The sequence below is a fragment of the Mucor velutinosus genome, assembly GCF_035048745.1.
Source record: "Mucor velutinosus strain NIH1002 chromosome Unknown tig00001563, whole genome shotgun sequence".
Lineage (NCBI taxonomy): Eukaryota > Fungi > Mucoromycota > Mucoromycetes > Mucorales > Mucoraceae > Mucor > Mucor velutinosus.
In genome coordinates, this window is record NW_027041904.1 from 2,024,429 (window position 1) to 2,045,826 (window position 21,398).

Here is a 21,398-nt window from a genome sequence, read left to right on the forward strand (position 1 = left end):
ACCATAAAGAACACGCCCATCTTTCGTTATTTACGCCATACTTCATCATCTCTCCCACCTCTCTAGCTATAAGATAAAATCCTAATGTACATATATTAACCACTATTACTTTAATTTTTTTTTTCTTTTTTTTTTTGTAATAAATCAATATCATCAAGTTTGAAAGGCAATAACAATAAAACTTTACTTTCCTGACTTCATTGGATCTCTGGCTTCATTGGGTTTCTGGCTTCTATGCTAATAAATTTTGACCATACAGTTTTCTTACTTGGCGCACAATTGCTGTAGCCAGCATGCGAAAATGTTGTATATGTTGTGTCTAAAAGACTCATCATAAGCTAGGCATAATGAGGATTTCTTTTAGAAAGTGATCTTTAGTGGGAAGAGCCCGGAAAGGGGTATAAATAGTGTCATCTTGATTGCCTTGGCAGTACCTGGAGCCTTCGCCTCGACTTCTGGTGTTTCGTACATATCGTGGTTTGCTTTGATAAGTTAGGTATCGTCCTCAGAACTCGATGAACTTTTGATAAAATCTAAACGCCATTAAACAGAGAGGTCCTGTGAAATGTTGTTAATGTGCATAAGGCACATGTAATGTGATGAACCACGAAATGATTGACAAGTTTATTTATGGCATGACAAAACATGTTTGCTTCAGTGATTTCACTAGCTCTTGTTGCAAATGGTTGGAAGCATGCTGATATCAATCACTTTTTCAATCTTGATAGACTGTTGTTGGCAATTAGCGGTATGCTGGACTTCAGTATAGAATGAATCAAGCTTCGCTACACACTTTACACCCACCAAGTACTAGCAACTTAAATGTTGCCGCCGTTCAGAATTCACAAATGCTCTACATTTGAAAAATTATCAATACCCGAGTACGGATCTAAAGTTTGGTGAGATACGATAATGAAGAGAAAAATTATTACTGTAGCACTGTTATTGCCAATATTGGTAAAATCATAACATAATGTTGTGAGCGGTGATGTCCGCATCGAGACTACATCTGGGAGGTTAGCAAAATCAGTAAGCAAGCAAGTAAACAAAGCAGTTATATATAAATATCACTCGTATGCCATATCAATAAACACAGTTCGAGAAAATCCTCTTTTTAGTTTTGTTCTTCTGTGTAGTCTTTATTTTGTACACTAGAGAAGTAGTATTGATCGTAATAGCTACTTGACGTGTCCAAATTCTTTATAGTTGAATAAGCGTAATCTTTACTAAAAGCACAGGTAATTTACATCCTGTTACCGCACCCTCTCAACAATAATAAATGTTCAGTCCTTAGGCACTTTACAACCCTAATAGGAACCTGAGTTTCGAGGCATCTGCCTGGCCTGGCTCATATGAGAATAATGATTTTACAATCAATCAACAAAAACCACCGTTAGTTCTACCCTCTTTCCTCTGCTCAATGCTGTCAACGTTTTATTTGAACGACATCTCGGAACCCCAGAGATTTCATTACTTACTGCAGACATCTTACGCAGCCCATGAATCGTCAATGTCCAGACTAACGTTATTAAATATAGAATGCAAGACGATGTCATTATGAACGATATAGAATGCAATAAAGTATTATTATTAACGATAGCTTTATGGCCTGCCACCTACTTTTTATACGCTTCAAGAGCATTTACTACTGTAATGCAGTATGAAAAGGGCATTGAGTTTGTCAGCTGGCCCCACAAGCCAAAATTAATTCAAGCCCAGAATCATAGTCTGTTCTAGATTGGACAAATCTTGATAATTTTGGACTTGATTGAGCTATTTTTGCAGATTCAACTAAGTAGAATATAATGATCATCCTGTATTTTCTTAAGCTTTCTTGGAGTATTTTTCAAGGCGCATCCAATGGTACTAAGTAAAATAGAAGATTTGAATAAACTTATCAAATGATTTATGAAAATAAGAAAAGAGGTTTCTGGCCAAAATGTCGAAATTTTACATATCAAAGTCCCACAAAGATGATTTCAGAGGTTGCTTTGGATCGATAGAAACATTTTGATTCAATATATACCATAGTAAAAGTCTCCATTTTCAAGGTGAGAAACGCGATCGTTTGATTTTCGATGAAAACTTTTTTTTTTTTTGGATGATATTTGATTTATTAGAAATAAATTAAACGCATCAAGGGATGGACAAGTGTATGTAAACAAAGTGACGTGCCATATATAAGCTATTTAGAGTTTCCTAAGATTTGACAATCTTATCAATTCGGCGCGGATTTGGCGGCATACTACAGAGGGATCAAAAGGTATATAATTGTAGAGCTGTTGGAAGTGATTTCTCCAAATCATACGCATAATAGTGGCGAAGAAGTCATATATAGTGAACTGCATATCGTAGCTGTATATGAGATAGCGGTCTAGTTTGAGGAGCATAATGTTGTTGTAGACGAGGCGAGGGTCAGCATTTTTGGGATAGCTGAGGAACTCATTGAAGGTGGAGTTCCATACATCGATCTTGTGAGCACAGCTAATTAGAAGATGTTTGGCATCTTCTACTTCGTTGCATAGATCGCAGTGATCAGACTCTAAATTGGGCAAGTGTCTTTGGAAGAGGGCGAGCTTATTAGGGGATTGCTGATGGAGCATCCGGTACCACAGATTACGAGCCGAGTAGTGCATGTCGTTTTTATAGAAGGCTGTCCATTGCTTTTTGGAGATGTTGTTGTTGAAGTGGCGGCCAACGTCTAATGTGTCCAATGACTGCATGATGAAACGAACGTTTTTGTTTGAGAGCTGAAGGATCGATAGTTGGATTTTCGATGAAAACCATGAGGGGTACCTCATGCTTTTTGGTCAATTTTTGGTCAATTTTTGGCCATGTTTTTTTGGTCCCCAAAAAGTTGAGCAAAGGTGTCAGAAAGTAATTCTTAGATGAGAGCAACTATTTGGTGCTATTCTGACAATCTAAAACGGCTTTGAACACGAGAAAAAAACAGCTCAAATACACTCATATTTTGCTGTATTAGGGGCACTGAGGACTAAGAAATGGAAATACCTGTATTCTACTTGCCCGTATATGATATAGCTAGGTGTATATGGATGTAAAGCATTACATAAGAATCAGATCCACGCATAATATGAAGGGTTTTCATATGCAAGTAGAGGGTCAGCTTGAACGTAGTAGTATTATGATAAGATACGCAAGGGCAACCGGTAGCTCGAGCTGTCGCTGTGCAGGTTGATTCTCACCGAAACGAAGCGAAGGTAGAGAACAATCTGAAGCATAAACACTCATATGATTAGTGATTATATATCAGTCAACAATCAGGGTTCTTCTTCTAACATTTTAGCTATATTAATTTTGAGATATTAGCCAAAGGCCCGCAGCAGCGCGAGCCGTTTGAACGTAGGTTGGTTTCCACCGAAGCGAAGCGCAAGTCAGGAAACCACCCGAAGTGCTGAAAGGTTCGTAGTATATAATGATAATTCAACTGAGGCAAAAGAAACTGGCTAGATACAAAACTGTCCAAGCAAATCTCCTCATCATTGCTCGGAATACAGCTTTTGCATCTGAGTAATGACGATTTAAAGAAAGAAAAAGGAATGGTAGATGATTTAGACAAATTGAGGGACAAAGAAAGGTGACCAAAAAGAACTAGACGCACTGCTATCAACAGCAAAAACAAAAGTTCCCTGACGGGGAATTGAACCCCGGCCGCGTCGGTGAGAGCGACGAATCCTAGCCACTAGACCATCAAGGATGGATATATTTTTGTCAGATGCTAATACATAGAGGTAGTATATGCAATTTGAGATCTGATCGAGATATAAATGGAAGTAGATATAGAGAGTGTGCAGGAAGATGTTATAGCCTTTTAGTTGAATGGATAAAAAGGTGCTTTATTAATATTAGATTTGAACATTGATTTTATCCAATATAGTTTGTGTAATGTTGTGCGCTATCCAGGTTAATCGCCGTTTAATGTTCCTGGTAGCTGGCGCTCTAAGTTTAAACCTGCGCTTCTTATTCTTGTTTGTGTTTAGTCTGTCAATGATATCCTGCAGATCTAAATCACTGTCAGAATACCCTTCAACCCTAACATTTTTGTCGTGCCTAAATTTAGGTTTAAGCCAAATTTGAAGAAAGCGACTAAAAGGCGCCAGCACATACCCGAAGGTTCTGGAAACTGATAGCAGCAGACATTGATCTAATTATCAGTTGCTATATCAAGTATTATATCTACTCGAAAGTTCTATTGATTAAGTAATTATCGATCGTAGAAATAATATAAATATAAGTTGTAAATGCAATTAATAAACAGTATCCTCGAACATAATCTCAAATCTATTAGTTACACTCTAAGTTATTTGTTAACTCCTACCATTAGATTTATTTATCAAGACGACAACAAATTGTCATTGATATGTTTGATGGGCTGTTACCTGAAGCCGTATTGCGACACAACGCCAATAAGAGGCGAGTGTTTAAGCCAACCATTCCGTTCCTCAGACAATTTAGAAAGAAGCAAAAGCTAACGGTAGTAGCTGACGTCAGCCGTAATCTATAGCTAGGATATAAACAATGTTTTGACTGAATTGAAAAAAGAAGATCTTTATCATCTCATCTAATATTCTATACATATATACCACCCATATATATTGTAAACGAAAGAATATATCAATCCTTGATGGTCTAGTGGCTAGGATTCGTCGCTCTCACCGACGCGGCCGGGGTTCAATTCCCCGTCAGGGAACTTTTGTTTTTGCTGTTGATAGCAGTGCGTCTAGTTCTTTTGGTGCTGTCGTTAATAGAGATATGGTTATTGAGTAGACCTTGGCAAATGTATTGTTACAAATCGATCTTGGTTTTGTAACTGAATCTCTCTTTTTTTGTTGTAAATTGCCTACACTATCGTATAAACTACGTTTCACTGCTTACTATATTGGATTCTACTTCTGTTACTACAAATTGACATTAAACTCTTAAATGTTTCTTATATTCTGTTAAGCACAAAGAATAAAAGGATTATTATTTGTAGCTTATAAAAAATGTTCGATATTATAAAAACAAGAAAAGACTTATTTGAATAAGATCAGACACAAAAACTAAAGATTTATTGATGAAGACAAGAGTTATTCTATTTATACTAAGTTCTGAATGCCAAAGTAGCAATTTATCTTGTACAACGCTTATCACATCTGGTGAACCTCAGTATTTAGATAGCTGAGATGCACTTCACTTATCATAGCTTGTCCATGTTGTTGCACAACACAGACATATCTACCCATCAAGAATACCTTGATCTTTATAGACAGTTGTAGCCCTTCTGGCACAACATATTCGAATATACTCTGAATCCTATTTCAAGAATGACAAATTAGTTACTACTCAGCCTCGTATCATTTTGACAGATATATTCAAACTCTTAAACATCTCTCTTTCCTAATGGAAGCACACAAATGGGAAGCAACTCCACATTACCCATCCTTTCATCCTCTAGTAACATTATTAATATCATCATTCACCATCTTTCAACAACAAATATAGCTTTCCAGCTATAAAAACTGTTCAAGCATTTAGGATTATTAAGGGTATCAAAATTAATTATAGAAGGGTCAGCCCTTCATTACAAATTATAGCATGTAGAAACAGAATTCAGGACACATAATTCATAGAATCAATTTAATATAAATATTTGAATGATATCAAACAATAAAATATTATCTTATTCCTACTTGAAAATTATATCTATATAGCTCTATAGCTCCTTAACTTTGTTATTTCATCGAATTTATCAAATATAAGATCCCTTGAATCCTTTGTATACATTAACGCATTGATTCTGTGGAATTTGAGGCTTGATAGACTAAAATTCACGGAAAAAGAATAAAAAAAACAGTAAAGTCAACTTGATAAAGGTATGTTTTATTATCAAACTGACAGGTGTAAAGTAAACTGAAGTCTCTCTACTGGCCAGGTAGATGATCCTTCTTATATACTATAACAATGGATAAAAGTTCTATTAATTAGATTGACAAATAAGTCAACTCAGATCAACTAATGTCTAATCATGCTAAAAGACAACTCCAGCAAGCTAATCATGATTTAGCTCTGTCTGGATGAATAATTAGACTCTCATCCGAAGTACCCTGATCTATCCTTTCTATAAGGATAATTAATATCGATCTAGTAGCATGTATCCGATAGGTACAGTCTTCTTAGTCTATATTAATAGTACATATCTGAGTGTATATCGCTAAGCATACATCTTTAGCATGTATCTGGATATATGGCATGTCTATAGCATATCGTATGCATGTCTATAGCATGTCTCATATATAGTACAAGTCTGTAGTACATAAAGTATCTGTAGCTACTGTAGGGGGAAAAACTGTCCCGTTCGTTTAAATAATCTTGACTTTTACCCAGTATATTGCCAAAACTCGGAAAACAAAGCCACCACATACTGCGTTCGATAGAACAGCCTATAGGGATTACAGCAACATAAAAACCTTATGGCTGGACTATATTTTAATCCCAGTATAACCAGCTAAAGTGAGACGTGGCAAAAATGTTAGGTGGGTAATTCTAGATGATATAAAATGGTTGATATCTTTACTTCCAACAGGCGTATTGAAGAAATCTAAAAAACTACCCGCGGTATGCTCAGGATATTTAATATCCCAGGAGCACTCTAAAAGTGTAAAAGAAGCTAGTTTCTTCATGTATTTTCTTTATTTCTTTGCTTTCTTATTTTTTTTCAAAACTTTCATTTTGCCTGCTCGTTTAACACAAGATTTGCGCAACATTCTCCAATCTTTGCTCTAACGTGGTCTTTCGCTCTCAAAGATAAAGAATTTGTATCCAGAAGTGGGTAATTCTACCCTTACAAGGCTCAGAAAACTATATTGTCCTGACCCAGCTAGACCTCTTGGCGGAAGACCGAAAAAACTTGATGCTAAAACTATGTCCCTAGTGTCAAGAGGACTTCAATCAGGTGCTTTAGATAATCCCCGAGCAGCACAAGAAATTTTAAGATCGATGGGCCATGATATGTCAATTAATGGCATCCGCAAGTCATTGAGACGAAATGGACTTAAATCTCGTAGAAAAGTAAAGACCAATTTTGTTAGCAAGACAAACAAGCGGCTTCGATTGGCGTGGGCTAAAAAGCATAGGCATCTTACTATTGCTGATTGGCGTCGTTGGGTGTTTTCGGATGAAACAAGAATAAACCTTTGGGGCTCAGATGGTAATTCTTTTTACTGGACGAATGGTGGCCGAATCATGCAGTCGTATCAAGTCAAGTCTCAGTTGCAGGGAAATGACGGTGGGGTCATGTTCTGGAGTTGCATAACAGCGGAGGGGCCTGGTTATGGTACTACCATTATTGAAGACGCAATAAACTCGGGCTTGTATGTCGATATTTCGAAGACATCATTGAACGACACTCTTGCGCACTTTGGGAAGACACCATCTGATGTGCGATTTCAACAAAACAGAGCAACACCGCATACATCGGGCATTACTAAACAATGGTTCACCGAAAATGGGTTTAACCTAGACGAAATCATGGATTGGCCACCCCAAAGTCCCGATCTTAATCCCATTGAACATGTCTGGCATCTCCTAAAGCTTCGTCTTAATAAGTATCCTACTAGGCCCTCTACAAAAGAAGAATTAGAGCGGCGTATTAACATTCAGTGGTACAAAATAACAAAAAAAGAGTGCCAGAAATATATTGATAGTATGCCTGCCCGAATCAAGGCTGTCACCAAGAGCAAAGGTGGTTCAACTCACTATTAATGATTTTATAATAAAATGTACATTTTTCTATATTTATTTTTTAACCAATAAAATCATTGGATTTTAGTTTTTGAAAAAGTTATAATTATGTATAGATAGCACTACTTTCTCTCATTCAAACGATATATATTTCGACTTTGTATACAAAGAAATGACCAAAAACTTGTGCAAAAAGACAAAATTTTAAACGAACGGGACAGTTTTTCCCCCTACAGTAGCTACAGATACTTTATGTACTACAGACTTGTACTATATATGAGACATGCTATAGACATGCATACGATATGCTATAGACATGCCATATATCCAGATACATGCTAAAGATGTATGCTTAGCGATATACACTCAGATATGTACTATTAATATAGACTAAGAAGACTGTACCTATCGGATACATGCTACTAGATCGATATTAATTATCCTTATAGAAAGGATAGATCAGGGTACTTCGGATGAGAGTCTAATTATTCATCCAGACAGAGCTAAATCATGATTAGCTTGCTGGAGTTGTCTTTTAGCATGATTAGACATTAGTTGATCTGAGTTGACTTATTTGTCAATCTAATTAATAGAACTTTTATCCATTGTTATAGTATATAAGAAGGATCATCTACCTGGCCAGTAGAGAGACTTCAGTTTACTTTACACCTGTCAGTTTGATAATAAAATATACCTTTATCAAGTTGACTTTACTCTTTTCTTATTCTTTTTTTTCCGTGAATTTTAGTCTATCAAGCCTCAAATTCCACAGTTTCTTTGAAGCATACCTCTTTATTACGTTGTGGTGGATGTGCCTATCGCTGAAGCTCAACAAGACTTTATCCGAGACTAAGAGATGAATAGGCTGCCTCCACTTGGTTATCACTACTTACTTTAGTGATGATTGAGAGTCTCAACGCCAGAATCTAAAAGCTAGGTGGTGTAAGTAAGGCACGCTCTAGCACCTGAGGGAAATTTGATGATAATAACAGCTATATTGCTATATATAGCGGAGCTTAAAATTCTGTCTCTCATCAAAACAGGGGGAAACCCTCGCAATCTTTTTTAGGTCAGCGGAGTTTTCAAGCAGTCTAATTGGCTCAGGGATTGACACGACGATGGGTTATAACTAGTTGTTTTCCTATTAATCTGTCATTTATATTGAATTTGTGTTTGTAATAAAAGGGCGACCAAATCAATACAACTTAAGTCCTTGTTCTCTATTCAAATCTAAATTAAGATGCAATCATTTGATCTGAAATTTACTAAACAGGCTCATGTGAGGGATTTCCTTATCCTTATTATATGGGGAAGTTATAATACAAGCACTACTTTAGCACAATCTTGTTTACGATGTTGTTACAGCAGTATATTCTGGCCGTACTACGGCTACCGAACAATTGTTTTTACTGTTGAAACTATAGTCCAATATTGAATACTTGAAGAAGAGTACCTTTCTCTCATTTGTAAATGCATAGGGCTAAAAAGTTAATCAATTATTCCACAAGCTTTATGCAGAAAAACTGGAGATATGAGTCAAATAAATCTATTATTGGATACCTAGTATCTTTTGCGGCATTGATTTTGGATTACTTCCTACCAGCTGAAAAATGCCCCAACAAAAGCGATATCAATTTCGAGGCTAGGGTCATCCAAAATCGAGTTTTGAAATATTGGTCCTTGAGAGTTGAAGGTAGTATCTTCCTAAATCAGTTTTTGTCCTCAACACAATAATTCAAATTAGATTTGCTTAGCTGGTTTGCTCGTTGAGAGATCTAGTTGATTTAGACAGACCCTACTGGCAAAAGTCGTCGGATTGCTATAGAACAAATATTGAACGGTAGTGCGAAGTACCAGATGATAAAGTCGCTCTTATGCTCGTTATTTTTTCTGTTGAATGTTAAACAATTTGATCTTTTCTTTTCCAACACAAAAACACACTAAATGGGAGTTCACGGACTAACAGCACTTCTCAAAAAATACGCATCGAACTCTCTGCAAGCTGTTAGCTGGAAGCGTTTAGTCAATAGACTTTAACGATTGCTGCAATTTGTTAATTGAACATATTAATGTATACAATCAAAGGTTATCCTTACCCACATATCCTTGGCCATTACAAAATGACTAAATTTTGTATCTATAGCGATATAACGCCTATCTTTGTGTCTAATGGCACTAATCCGCCAGAGGCTAAGATATCGGATATAGAGAAACGGAAGCAAAGAAGACAAAAAGTGCGTAACCCTTTAGCATGTGGGAAAGATCAGTCCATGAGATTGCATCGTTGGTCAAAATTATCAGGTAAATTCGATGCTAATAGTTTGTTAACAAGGCGAAGCGGATTGAGAAAACCGACGGAAGCTCAGTAATATGAACTCGGGAAGAAGGACTACAAGCCCAGAGCCACAAAACGATAAAACGACGAAATACAACACGAAAACGTATTGCTGAATTTTTTTAGCGTCAGATGCTTGCGATTCAAAAATTGCAGCAGATGATGATAGATTCATAGAATCAGTTCGAGTCGCCATGTTAAATTGCATAAATAAATTTATACACGACGAGAGTTCACCCGAACCCACAAATAATATATACGCATTAAAAGAACTACGAAATAAAAAGCATAATTTCATGTCATTTGTAAGCCTACGTTTGTCAACCGCCATGATTTCTGTTGCTGATAAGTAGCTTCTTTATAGATAGTAGTTTCTATGTGCTTCCGTAATGTGAAAGTGAAATCCACCAGGATTTCCTGACTGTGTTAGGCTACACATGCCTTTCTTGCAATTATTACAATGCTGAGGCGTTGTGTGCAAGCCTTATAAGATCTGTACGAACAACATTAACAGCCTCTGAAGGTAGCATGACTCTTTATATGATAGCATGGCTCAATACATTAATCCTGAGGATAAATTTAGATACAGTTACCTATGACGATGTACCTATGCTTAGGAATTTCTTTTCAAGAGATAAACCTATCTTGTTAATTGACCCGATGATTGCAAGACAAGAGCTTGGCACTTCAAGAAATTCATTAATAGATCAGTGCATCTTGTGTGGCATAGATTTCTCTTGTAGAATCTGAGAGGTTGGCTCTAACATAGCATTGAAATCTATTAAGTTCGCTACTGTCGAACAAGCTCTCTAATTTGAACACAAGACATGTCTCAGAGAAAACGTTTGACTACTCTCTGGCAAGAAACGCATATCAAAAGACATCTTCATGACAACGTTTAATAATTTCCTGATAGGTTTTCTATGACTTGCCAGACATACCCCTCTCTATAAACGTTCCGAATCTAAAGATAGTACGCTATATGGCCCTGATTATATGATTCATCCTCACAATATTTATCCAGAGAAGCTAGACCTGAATGTGCAAGAAATATTGTTGCAACAATCTAAAGTGAATAATTGAATGGGATTGTGAGCACAACATCATGCGAATTTCGCTAATTTTGTATGGGATATATTACAATTGCAGTAATTAGGCAAGCTAATTGACAAATCATCCATTCTAAATCGTTCTAGCGACACTATGCAAAGGCAAGATTTATGCCATTTGTGATGAATCTAGCTGTTGGTTCGCTCCACACAGTACTGAAAAAAATTGACATGCATTTTAAATATGACTTTTGCAAGTAATGTTTTAGTTAATATGATTTAGAAAGTATGACTATATTGAAACTGCCCATCACTAATCTTGCGTGATGGATGGTTTTGAATGTGAAATAGCTACAATGCAAATATTGCATTGGATCTCCACCCTCTTGGAAAGCGGATCAAAGATAGTTAAACTGCCAAACATAATAGGTTTTTAGTGGCCATTGGAAAGAACATCTTTTACGGTTTAAAAAATCATTAGTCAATGCCGATGCTCATAGCGCCATGGGTAGAAACTTACTGATATCATGTAGAATGTTGTGTAGATTCAGATTGTTGGCATTAACAACATTGTTTCCCAAATGTTGTGCATTGATATCACCAGTGCCAATTTGGCTTGTATGGACACCTACAAGCGGACGATGTGGTGCAGCGAGAGCATAAGAAATTAGGCAAAGAATAATAGATGAGAAACGGATTAAACAAGACATGTTTACTACAGTTGGTCAGAGTATCACTAAATCATAGCTTTATATACCTTGTCATCGAAGTCATCTCCTTAAGGAACGGATGAAACGTTGCATATGAATATAATAAATTTTTACATGGCATTAATTATTTGCTATCAACATCTATTGAAAGGGAGATTGCCTTTGTATATTAAATCATATGCCTATAAACTGATAATGGCTCCTGGAATAGAAAATGCTGCCTCCTTTCGCCACTGCAATTGCAAGAATGGATTCGCTGATGGATGAAAACAAGGTTACATGAAAAGCAGAAATAAGTATACTTCTACATTTGCCTACTGTGAGAAGAAGTTCCTCGAATGTGTATTTTTAATCAATTCAATGAGACCAAGTGGTATTTTTATTCAGAGAGTGAAGCTAGATTATTGTCCATGCATTGAATATACTTTGCCGACCTCATGTATGTATGCTTATATCTATACTCTAAAATCCACATGCAGTGGTTTGATCTTAGCTGGCCGACAGCATCTGCTACCTTCATCCTCTGTGTATCTTGACAACATGAATCATCGTGAAGAGACTACATCAAATGCTTTCGGATTTCTAGTGACTCGATTAATAGCAATCCCTGGCTCAGTTGACTCTCCACTCTAATTCAACTCCATAATGGAGAGGGGGGTCAAACGGTGAGGGGTTTTTAATCTTTTTTTTTTTTTCTTTACCAACACTAAAGAAAGACGTAATGTCAAAGAGTATCAAGGCACTTAGTTTGAAGGGTAAACAAGACTGGGACACATCAGTCTACTGTTTCTCCCGTAACAACCGCAACAACATGTTATGGGAGAAGGACGGAGCCACCAAATCAACATTGAAGCATTTCTTCCAAAAGCACTTGACATCAACCCCTGCCTTCCGACATTCACCATCCAAGGTCACTATTCAACTTTACTACTATGCTGATCCTGCATTTGGCCATGTAGCTGATTTTAAGCTTGAACCATTGGAAAAACTCATCACATCACTTTATCCCGGTAAATTTGTCGATTTACGTTTCACTCAAGTCCACTATCCTTATATGAACGCTGAAATTTTGGCACAATACTTGACAATCAATTCTGAAAGAATTGGATGGTCTCAACTAACTCGTCGATTCATGAAGGGTGTTCCCTTGGTCAAGCCACCTCTTCCTCACAATATGCCTTTTGCAGTTCAATGGAACAGTTTATTACCTCAAGTGTCAAATGGACAATTGACATCAGCTATTCAAGGTATCAAGTATGAAGTGTCAGGTCGTCTTGGACGTAGAAAGGGTGCTTCCAGAACACAGGTTATGCGCAAATCACTCGGTACTTTCCAATTCACTAGCCACAAGTCTTTGGTTGATGTTGGTCGTCATACATTTGCAAACAAGAATGGTAGTATCACTGTCAAGGTTTGGATTGCTTCTGCATTATTTGGTGTCAACGCAATGGCAAAGTTGGGTAAAAAGGCTCTTGAGAAGAGTGCTGCTGCTGCAAAGCTCTAAGTTATAGTATATATATATAGTCGTATAGAATTAAATAAAACGAAAAAAAAGGAGGCATTATGGATAGAGCGTTTATTACAAGTTGTTGAAATGTGTGGTTAGCCAGTCCAGCTGTTGAACCAAGGTTTTGTGTCGCATTTGATGCCATTCGTAATCCTCAAAAGCAGCTTGAATGTCGCTGAAATAGAAGAGTGTGAGTTACGGCAGCCATTATATAAGAACACAGCATGGTTTACCTCTTTGTCTTTGTAGTCATATTGTTGTTTTGGATCTGCAATGTACACTGAGTGTCTGGATAGTTGTAAGGAATCACAAGCTGCACTTTGAGATCCTCTTTATCTTCCAGTGGTAACAAGAGATCAATCAACGTATTCAAATCCTTTTGTGCTGTATTCTGAAAGAAGGCAGAGTACTTTTTCTCTAATTGTCCCAATTCCAGATTCCTGATGGCCTTTTGTATAGAGTTGAGGTCCTGTGCTGGTGAATCCACATCGTTTCCTTCTATGATGACGGAATGAATTGTGCTTTTAGGCGTCCCATTAAACGGTAAGATGTGAGCGAAATGACAATCCTGTCCTGCCCTGCAATTGCCTTGTGTAAAGAAGCGGCAAGATGCAGGAAATCGCTTTGTAGTAGAGTACATATGTGTGTGTGTGTGTGTGTGTGTGTGTGTGTGTGTGTGTGTGTGTGTAAGAAAGTGAAAGAGAGGAAAGAAGAGAGAGAGAGAGAGAGAAGAGTATCACAAAAACTTTTTTGCACAATATGATTTTCGTATTGTAACTCAACAGGGCAATGTTGTACCTTATAGATACAGAAATTAACCTATTTTTTCACACTTTACCTTTCTTTCTTTCACTAGCTGATACCAGTCGTTCATCACTCTGCCTCTCGTCTACTTCCCTTGTTTTTTTTCCCCTCTTAGTAACAAAAAAAGCCTTTCATTTTCACCTGATTTGTCTGAACATCTCAACTGTCTTTCAAATCCTTCACTTTATCCCCTAAGCTAACTGAAATGGACAGTTCATTACTTGAAACTCTAGAGCATCAAACTGCTCCTGAAAGTACTCGCGGCTTGTTTGATTCCCCTCTCAGTGAGAAAAAGGTAATATAGCAAGAAGAGGGCTATGGATCGGTTCTTATAATTCGATATATAGTCTCACAGAGAAAGCGCCCCTGTACCTGAAAAACGACGTTCATTTGAGCCAGAACAATCAAAGTCAAGACCTCCTTCTTTTCAATACAAGCAACAACAGCAGCAGCAGCAACAGCAGCGCGGTCATCAGCGCTCCAGGTCTGCCAGTGCTTCTGATTTCTCCAATTTCACCAACAACAATGGGCGCAACAGGAGTTTTGGCTTGCAAACCTTAGTTGAGGAGGATCAAGATGCCCAGAAGAAGAAGAAAGACGTGGATATTGATTCCTTGCAAGATATGATCAACACTTTGAAGAACTTGCCTCCCATTATCTCGCCCAACACGGCGGCAGCTAGTACAGACAGCAACAGAAAGAGCCTCGGCCATCGCAAACAACATAGCATGTCAGCGCTTGTAACTGGTGGTGTTGGAAATCATCAGGTTACCAGTAATAAACGATTGTCGTACAACAACGGTGTCTCCGATATGCAAAGTAATATTAACAGTTCCGAGAACAGACGTCGTCCCAAGAGGTCATCCAGTATCTCCAGCAACAGCAGCGAGATCAGAGATGGCAACATCTTCAACGCCCTGTCTCGCGATGAAGCACTGGCTGAGGCTGAGGCAAAACTGATGGGCACATTCCAAAACAACCGCAAAAACATGGGTCGACGCTACTCGGAATCGCAACACCAACAGCAGCAGTTTGATGCTAGTAAAATTGGTACAAGTGCGTCTTCCAGTTTGCTGTCTAAGCGTACGTCTTTGCAGCTACCTACCCTCAACGAGAACATGGCTACCACACCAGGCAACAACACCACTAGTCGTCGTATTGCCTTCAACAAACCTTTGGATTTGAGTTCTACTAGTAAATTTGATACTAATGATATCTTGGTGGAGAACAAAAGATTGTCGGGTTCAGGAAATGGTCATCAGCGTCGTTCGTCTCGCAACTTGGATCTGGATTGGAGATCGAGCAGTAGTAACAATAACAACAACAGCAGCAACAGGAACTCGTTTCAACTCGTACCTTTTACACCTACTCGCGTCAATTTCGCTCGAGATGATGCCAACCCTCATCAACGTCGCCCTCTATTTATCGCTCATTTACCCTTCTCGGCACTTCCTCCTTTGTTCCGATCTCGTCAACTCAGTCGAGGTGCACTTCGGGTCAACAAGCGCAACCGCAGTGATGCCTATGTTTATTGTGAGGATCTAGACGACGATATCTACATTTGTGGTTCCAGAGACAGAAACAGAGCTTTAGAAGGGGATGTGGTGGCTGTGCGATTGGTCGATGTCGACAAAGTGTTGAGAGAAAAGAAGGAGAAGGAAGAGGCTAAACTAGTTCGCAATGGAGGCCAGGCCAAGGTGCGTTTGCCTGACGAGGAGGATGAAAATGAAATCATCTTTGGCGGTGATGAGGATGTCAATGTGGTTAAGCCCAAATTCTGTGGTGTGGTTGTTGCCATCTTGGAAAGAGCTCAAAACCAAGTGTTCTCAGGCACGTTGACCTTGATGAGGCCCAATAACAAGAGAGCACAAGAAGAGAAGGCTGCGGAAGAGGCCCGAAAATCCATCCATGGTCAAGATGCACTGAGCCAAAAGGAAGCGCCCAGAATTGTCTGGTTCAAATCAACGGATAAGCGTGTGCCTTTAATTGCAATTCCTATTGAGCAAGCGCCTAATGATTTCACAGCCAACAGCGAGGCTTATTCAACTCGCCTCTTCGTGGGATCCATGAAGCGATGGCCCATCACCTCTTTGCATCCCTTTGGTACTCTGGAACGTGAGCTTGGCTCTGTCTATGAGCTCTCTACTCAAACTAAGGCCATCTTTGCTGATAACAATGTCACAGATAGCGAGTTTAGTGACGCTGTATACAGCTGCTTGCCCAATTTGCCCTTTAATTTGGACTCTGACGATTCTCGTCGCGACTTGAGAGGCGACACTGTGTGCTTTACAATTGATCCCAAGGGCTCTAATGGTAAGTTTATGCTGGTCGAAGATATATATGACAGCAACTCAATGTAGTCTGTAGTATTGGACGACGCATTATCCATCAAGAAACTGGATGATCAACATTGGGAGGTGGGTGTCCATGTGAGCGATATTGGTTACTTTATCAAATCCCAATCGGCACTGGATAAAGAAGCCAGAGCTCGTGGTGTTCGTGTTGATTTGATCCACACACATGTACCCATGATTCCAGAGATACTCACTGAAAAAGTGACCAATTTGTCACCCAACGAGTCGAGATTCACCTTGTCTGTAATCTACAAATTGAACGCCAATGGTGGTATTATAGATACGTGGTTTGGCAAAACCATCACTAGGTAAGTGCCTGTATAAAGAGCGTGACAAAGCAATTGTGCTCAACATGCTCCTCACAGATCCATTGCAAAATTCACATATGAGGAAGCACAAGCGATATTGGATAATCAGTCAGATGATACAGATCAACAAGTCCACAAAGATATTCACTCTCTTTACGGCTTATACCAAACACTCTACCAAGGCAGAAAATCAAATGGCTTCTTTTCTCAAATGCGCGATGAGTTGGAATACGAGTTTGAGGATGGAAATCAAGAGAACCCCATCACTGTGTCTGTGAGCCAGAAACTGCCTGCTGCTCGAATGGTCAAGGAGTTTTTGTTCATGGCAAACAAGAGTGCTGCGCAGAGAATATCCAGTCATTTCCCTAACCAGGCATTGTTGCGTCGTCATGCTCCACCTTCTGAGAGAAAGATGGTAAGAGACATCACTGATAAGAATAATGCACACGCAGCAGCAAAACTAATGTAATATGATTTAGGCTGAACTTGTAGACTATGCTGCTCGTCATTTGGGAGTGAAACTCGACTGCACAAACGCTGGTTCCCTGGAATCTTCGATTGAAGCTATTCAAGATGCCAAGTTGCGCAAATTAGTCTCCATTGTTGCACTCAAGACACTGCAACCGCCCAAGTATTTTTGCTCTGGCAGTGTGGACATCCTAAAATACTCTCACTACGCTTTGAACGTGCCTCTGTTCACTCACTTCACTGCACCCAGTCGACGATTTGCTGATATTATTGTTCATCGACAGTTGGAGGCTACCCTCGATCCCAATGGTAAGTTGACTAGGCTCCGTTGTCATGGCAACGCTAACCATTGCAGCAATAGACAAGCGATTCTCGTTGGATAGAGATACTGTCCAAAAGCTGGCACAACATTGCAACGTAAAGAAAGACGCTGCCAGATACGCTCGTGAACAAAGCAACCTCATGTTCTTATCTATCCATATGGACAAGCTGAGCCAACAGCAACACCAACAGCAGCAAAAGGTGATTGAAGGACCTTCTGTCATTTTCCGTGAAGCCATCGTAGTTGCAGTCTTTGAGCAGTTCTTTGATGTCGTGATCCCAGAATTGAACCTCGAAAAGCGCATTCACCTGGCTTGCCTACCTGTTTGGAGATCTGACTACAACCAGCACAGTCAGTCATTGACCATGTTTTGGCGCAAGGGCGTTGATACATCTACTGGTAAAAAGAGCGATTGGAGTCTCTCGGATGAAGAGGATGACGAGGATGGTCTTGATGAGGATGCTTTGTTGGAAGAGATGAATACTACCGCAGAACAGCTGCCTCAAGAGGAATACAAGATGAACACATTGAATGACAATGAGTCCATTGTAAGTCAGTTAGCTGTCAAGGAGAATCATGCAAGCGCCGCCACCACTGTACCAGTCTATCCCAACAAGTCAGTGTCCACGCCTGCATTGATGATGATGCATCAATCTGGCTCGAATAGTACTGCTATTGCTGCTGCTCCTACTCGCTCCACATCCAACAGAAGAGCTTCCATTGTTCGCGCCAGACTATCAGATAGCACTGCTTATAGCACTGAGCAAGGATTTCAAACCATCAAAGCATTGGATAAGATTCGCGTCGTGTTGACCGTTGAATTGGCTCGTACTCCTCCCGTTATCCGTGTCCTGGCTGCAAATCCTTTTTCTTGAATGTAATCTAACATTTCATCTATTTTATCTATCTATTTTATATCCATTTTAAATATCTCCTTTTATATATCTTCTTTTCCCTTTCCCATTCCTATATCTCTTATATATATATATATATATATATCTTACAACTCTTTTACTATGTATCGTATTGATGCTCTCTTCATATATATATATCAATTGTTTCTTACCCAACTAAATAAATGTATACATATCAAAATGGATTGATTATGCTCAGCTGTAAAAGTAATTGTAAGGGATAAACGGATATGATGCAGGCCACCTAGTATTTTGAGCTACCGAGTTATGGAACACCTATATACTGTATGAGCTAATTTTATAGCATAATTTTTACTATATGCAGACTATCTATTACGTCTAAAAGGTCCAGTGTGCTTTACAACCGCCATCGCCTCACTACTAAGCTATATCATTGTGCTAGAATACTGCGATACAGCAATGCAACTCAATCTAATATATCCAGCTGAATATTTGGATGTAACAGTATGCTCTAAATCTAGATTGATGCGTACAATGTCTTTATGCCTTTGTATCTCAACAAAAAGGTACCTATTGACAAGCAATTGTATGAAACACAGCCAAATTTGACAGCTTTCTGGCTCTAATGTCTTGACATGTAGAGCTTTTTAAGTCGCCAAAATGACGCCAAAATGACGCCAAACAATTGTGCTCGAGTGGCAGTTACTTCCTGACACCTTTGCTCAACTTTTTGGGAACCCAAAAAACATGGCCAAAAATCGAACAAAAAGCATGAGGGGTATCTCATGATTTTCATCAAAAATCAAACGATCGCGTTTTTCGCCCCAAAAATGAAGACTTTTACTATGGTATATATTAATTCAAAATGTTTTTATCGATTCAAAGCAACCTCAGAAACCACTTTTGCAAGGCCTTCATATGCAGAATGCCGACATTTTGGCGAAAAACCTCATTTCACATTTTCTAAAATTGCTCGGTGAGTTCAGTCAAAACATCTATTTTATTTGGCATCATTGGAAGCGCCTTGAAGAGCATTACAAGAATGTATTAGGAAGTTTAGGCTGATCATCGCAGTTTATATAATCGAATGTCATAAAATAAATTAAAGAAGTCGAAAAAAGACAAAATCTGTCCAATCTTGAGCAGAAAAAATAACCTGAGTTTTAATCCATTTTGGCGGTGGCTGGCGCTGCTGGCTGACCTAAATGCCTTTCTGATGACAACTGATGATTGCGATGCTGATTAAATGGGAATGATGAATTTAAAAGGGTTATTCCTTCGCTTAGATACGTTTTTTTCCTTTTGCTGGAAATTTTCATATCTGAAAATGCCAATCAGCCTAGCTCACCACCCTAATACAACTTCCTAAATCCTGATTTGCAGCATGTCTACACGGTATGTAGGAAGTATGTGTTTCATGGATTCGTTTAAAAGAGACTATCACCACTGGTTGAAAAGCCATTTATGTATATGCTGAGGATATGTTTAAAACTTGTATAAGCATATTCATTGGAAATGATGGCTGCAATCTCGTTGACAGTTGGCAGATTCTGAGTTCACCCATCTTCACCAACGATGAGCTCCAATCTCATTTGAGGGTTGGGTCGAAAGTGAGCATCCTTGTTGATATGTTTTCAGGCTTTTCGTTCTTCTTCATTCAGGGTCTTATGTTCATACTAGTAAATGTGAGATTTTGAGTCTTGTTCGGCACCCAATGTATAAAATCTTATCATACTATAATAGATGTTCAATCCCTAGACATTTTTACAACCCTAATATGGAAACTGAATTTCTAGGCATTTGTCAGGCCCGGCTCACATATGATTAATGATTTTACAGTCAACCAACAAAAACCACTTTTATTTTTACCTTCCTTCCTCTGCTCAATGTTGCCAACGTTTATTAAACGTGGAATTAATATTGCCTTCATGATGAAAAGAGCATTGAATTTGCCAGCCAGCACCACCAGCCAAAAATAATTCAACCCCAAAATCATAGTCTCTTCCAGATTGGCCAAATCTTGACGGTTTCCGACTCGATTGAACTATTTTAGCAGATTCGACTATATAAAACATGATGATCATCCTATGCTTCCTCAAGCTTTCTTGGAGTGCTTTTCAAGGCGCATCCAATGGTAAAAAGTAATATGGATGTTTTGAATGAAATTATTAAGAAATTTCAGAACATATGAAATAAGGTTTTTGGCCAAAATGTCGAAATTTTACATATAAAGACTTCATAAAAGTGGTTTCAGAGGTTGCTTTGGATCGATAAAAACATTTTGATTCAATATATACCATAGTAGAAGTCTTCGTTATCAAGATAAAAAACGCGATCGTTTGATTTTCGACAAAAAGTATGAGGGGTACCTCATGCTTCTTGATCGAATTTCGTCCAAGTTTTTTTTTGATCCCCAAAAAGTTGAGCAAAGGTGTCAGAAAGTAACTGCCAGATGGGAGCAATTATTTGGTGCTATCCTAACAATCTAAAACGGCCTTGAATGCAAGAAAATGCAGCTCGAATGCACTCAGAATTTGCTGTATTAGGCACACTCTTGACTAAAAAAGGATAATATCTGTATGATACTTGCCCGTATATGAAATAGCTATGTCTATATGGATGTAGAGCATCACACAAGAACCAGGTCCACAGATAATATGAAGGTTTTTCATGTGTAAGTGGAGGATTAAAATGAGAATAGCAGTATTTTGTTAAGATACGCAAGAGCAATCGGTAGCGCGAGCTGCCGCTGTGCAGGTTGGTTTTCACCGAAGCGAAGCGAAGGTAGAAAGCTATCCGAAGCATACACACTAGCATGCCTTAATTAATAGTTGCTTAACACTGGCAAAATAACATCTCCATATATATATATATATATATATATACATATATATACAAAGCAATGTTAAGCCAAGCTTCAGGC

General features: G+C 38.5%; 5 protein-coding genes and 2 non-coding genes across 7 annotated transcripts; 4 read left to right on the top strand and 3 right to left on the bottom strand.

Annotated features, from left to right (window-relative positions):
• Positions 1–2,189: 2,189 nt before the first annotated feature.
• On the bottom strand, positions 2,190–2,723 carry SNQ2_6 (ATP-binding cassette transporter snq2; the record flags this gene model as incomplete). The annotated part of the gene is made up of 1 exon (XM_064828523.1): positions 2,190–2,723. The coding sequence occupies one exon, from the start codon at positions 2,721–2,723 to the stop codon at positions 2,190–2,192; it is 534 nt and encodes a 177-aa protein (XP_064685725.1).
• Positions 2,724–3,646: 923 nt separating this feature from the next.
• ATC70_009288 lies at positions 3,647–3,718 on the bottom strand. The gene has a single exon. It is a non-coding gene; the product is annotated as a tRNA-Glu (tRNA).
• Positions 3,719–4,639: 921 nt separating this feature from the next.
• ATC70_009289 lies at positions 4,640–4,711 on the top strand. The gene has a single exon. It is a non-coding gene; the product is annotated as a tRNA-Glu (tRNA).
• Positions 4,712–6,924: 2,213 nt separating this feature from the next.
• On the top strand, positions 6,925–7,764 carry ATC70_009290 (uncharacterized protein; the record flags this gene model as incomplete). The annotated part of the gene is made up of 1 exon (XM_064828524.1): positions 6,925–7,764. One exon carries the CDS (start codon positions 6,925–6,927, stop codon positions 7,762–7,764), a length of 840 nt encoding a protein of 279 aa, XP_064685726.1.
• Positions 7,765–12,558: 4,794 nt separating this feature from the next.
• Positions 12,559–13,341, top strand: ATC70_009291 (uncharacterized protein; the record flags this gene model as incomplete). Its single annotated transcript, XM_064828525.1, has 1 exon — positions 12,559–13,341. One exon carries the CDS (start codon positions 12,559–12,561, stop codon positions 13,339–13,341), a length of 783 nt encoding a protein of 260 aa, XP_064685727.1.
• A 75-nt stretch (positions 13,342–13,416) lies between these two features.
• Positions 13,417–13,984, bottom strand: ATC70_009292 (uncharacterized protein; the record flags this gene model as incomplete). The annotated part of the gene is made up of 2 exons (XM_064828526.1): positions 13,417–13,519; positions 13,578–13,984. The coding sequence occupies 2 exons, from the start codon at positions 13,982–13,984 to the stop codon at positions 13,417–13,419; spliced, it is 510 nt and encodes a 169-aa protein (XP_064685728.1).
• Positions 13,985–14,353: 369 nt separating this feature from the next.
• On the top strand, positions 14,354–18,475 carry ATC70_009293 (uncharacterized protein; the record flags this gene model as incomplete). Its single annotated transcript, XM_064828527.1, has 6 exons — positions 14,354–14,443; positions 14,496–16,461; positions 16,516–16,810; positions 16,868–17,225; positions 17,290–17,587; positions 17,640–18,475. 6 exons carry the CDS (start codon positions 14,354–14,356, stop codon positions 18,473–18,475), a joined length of 3,843 nt encoding a protein of 1,280 aa, XP_064685729.1.
• Between the last annotated feature and the right edge of the window lie 2,923 nt (positions 18,476–21,398).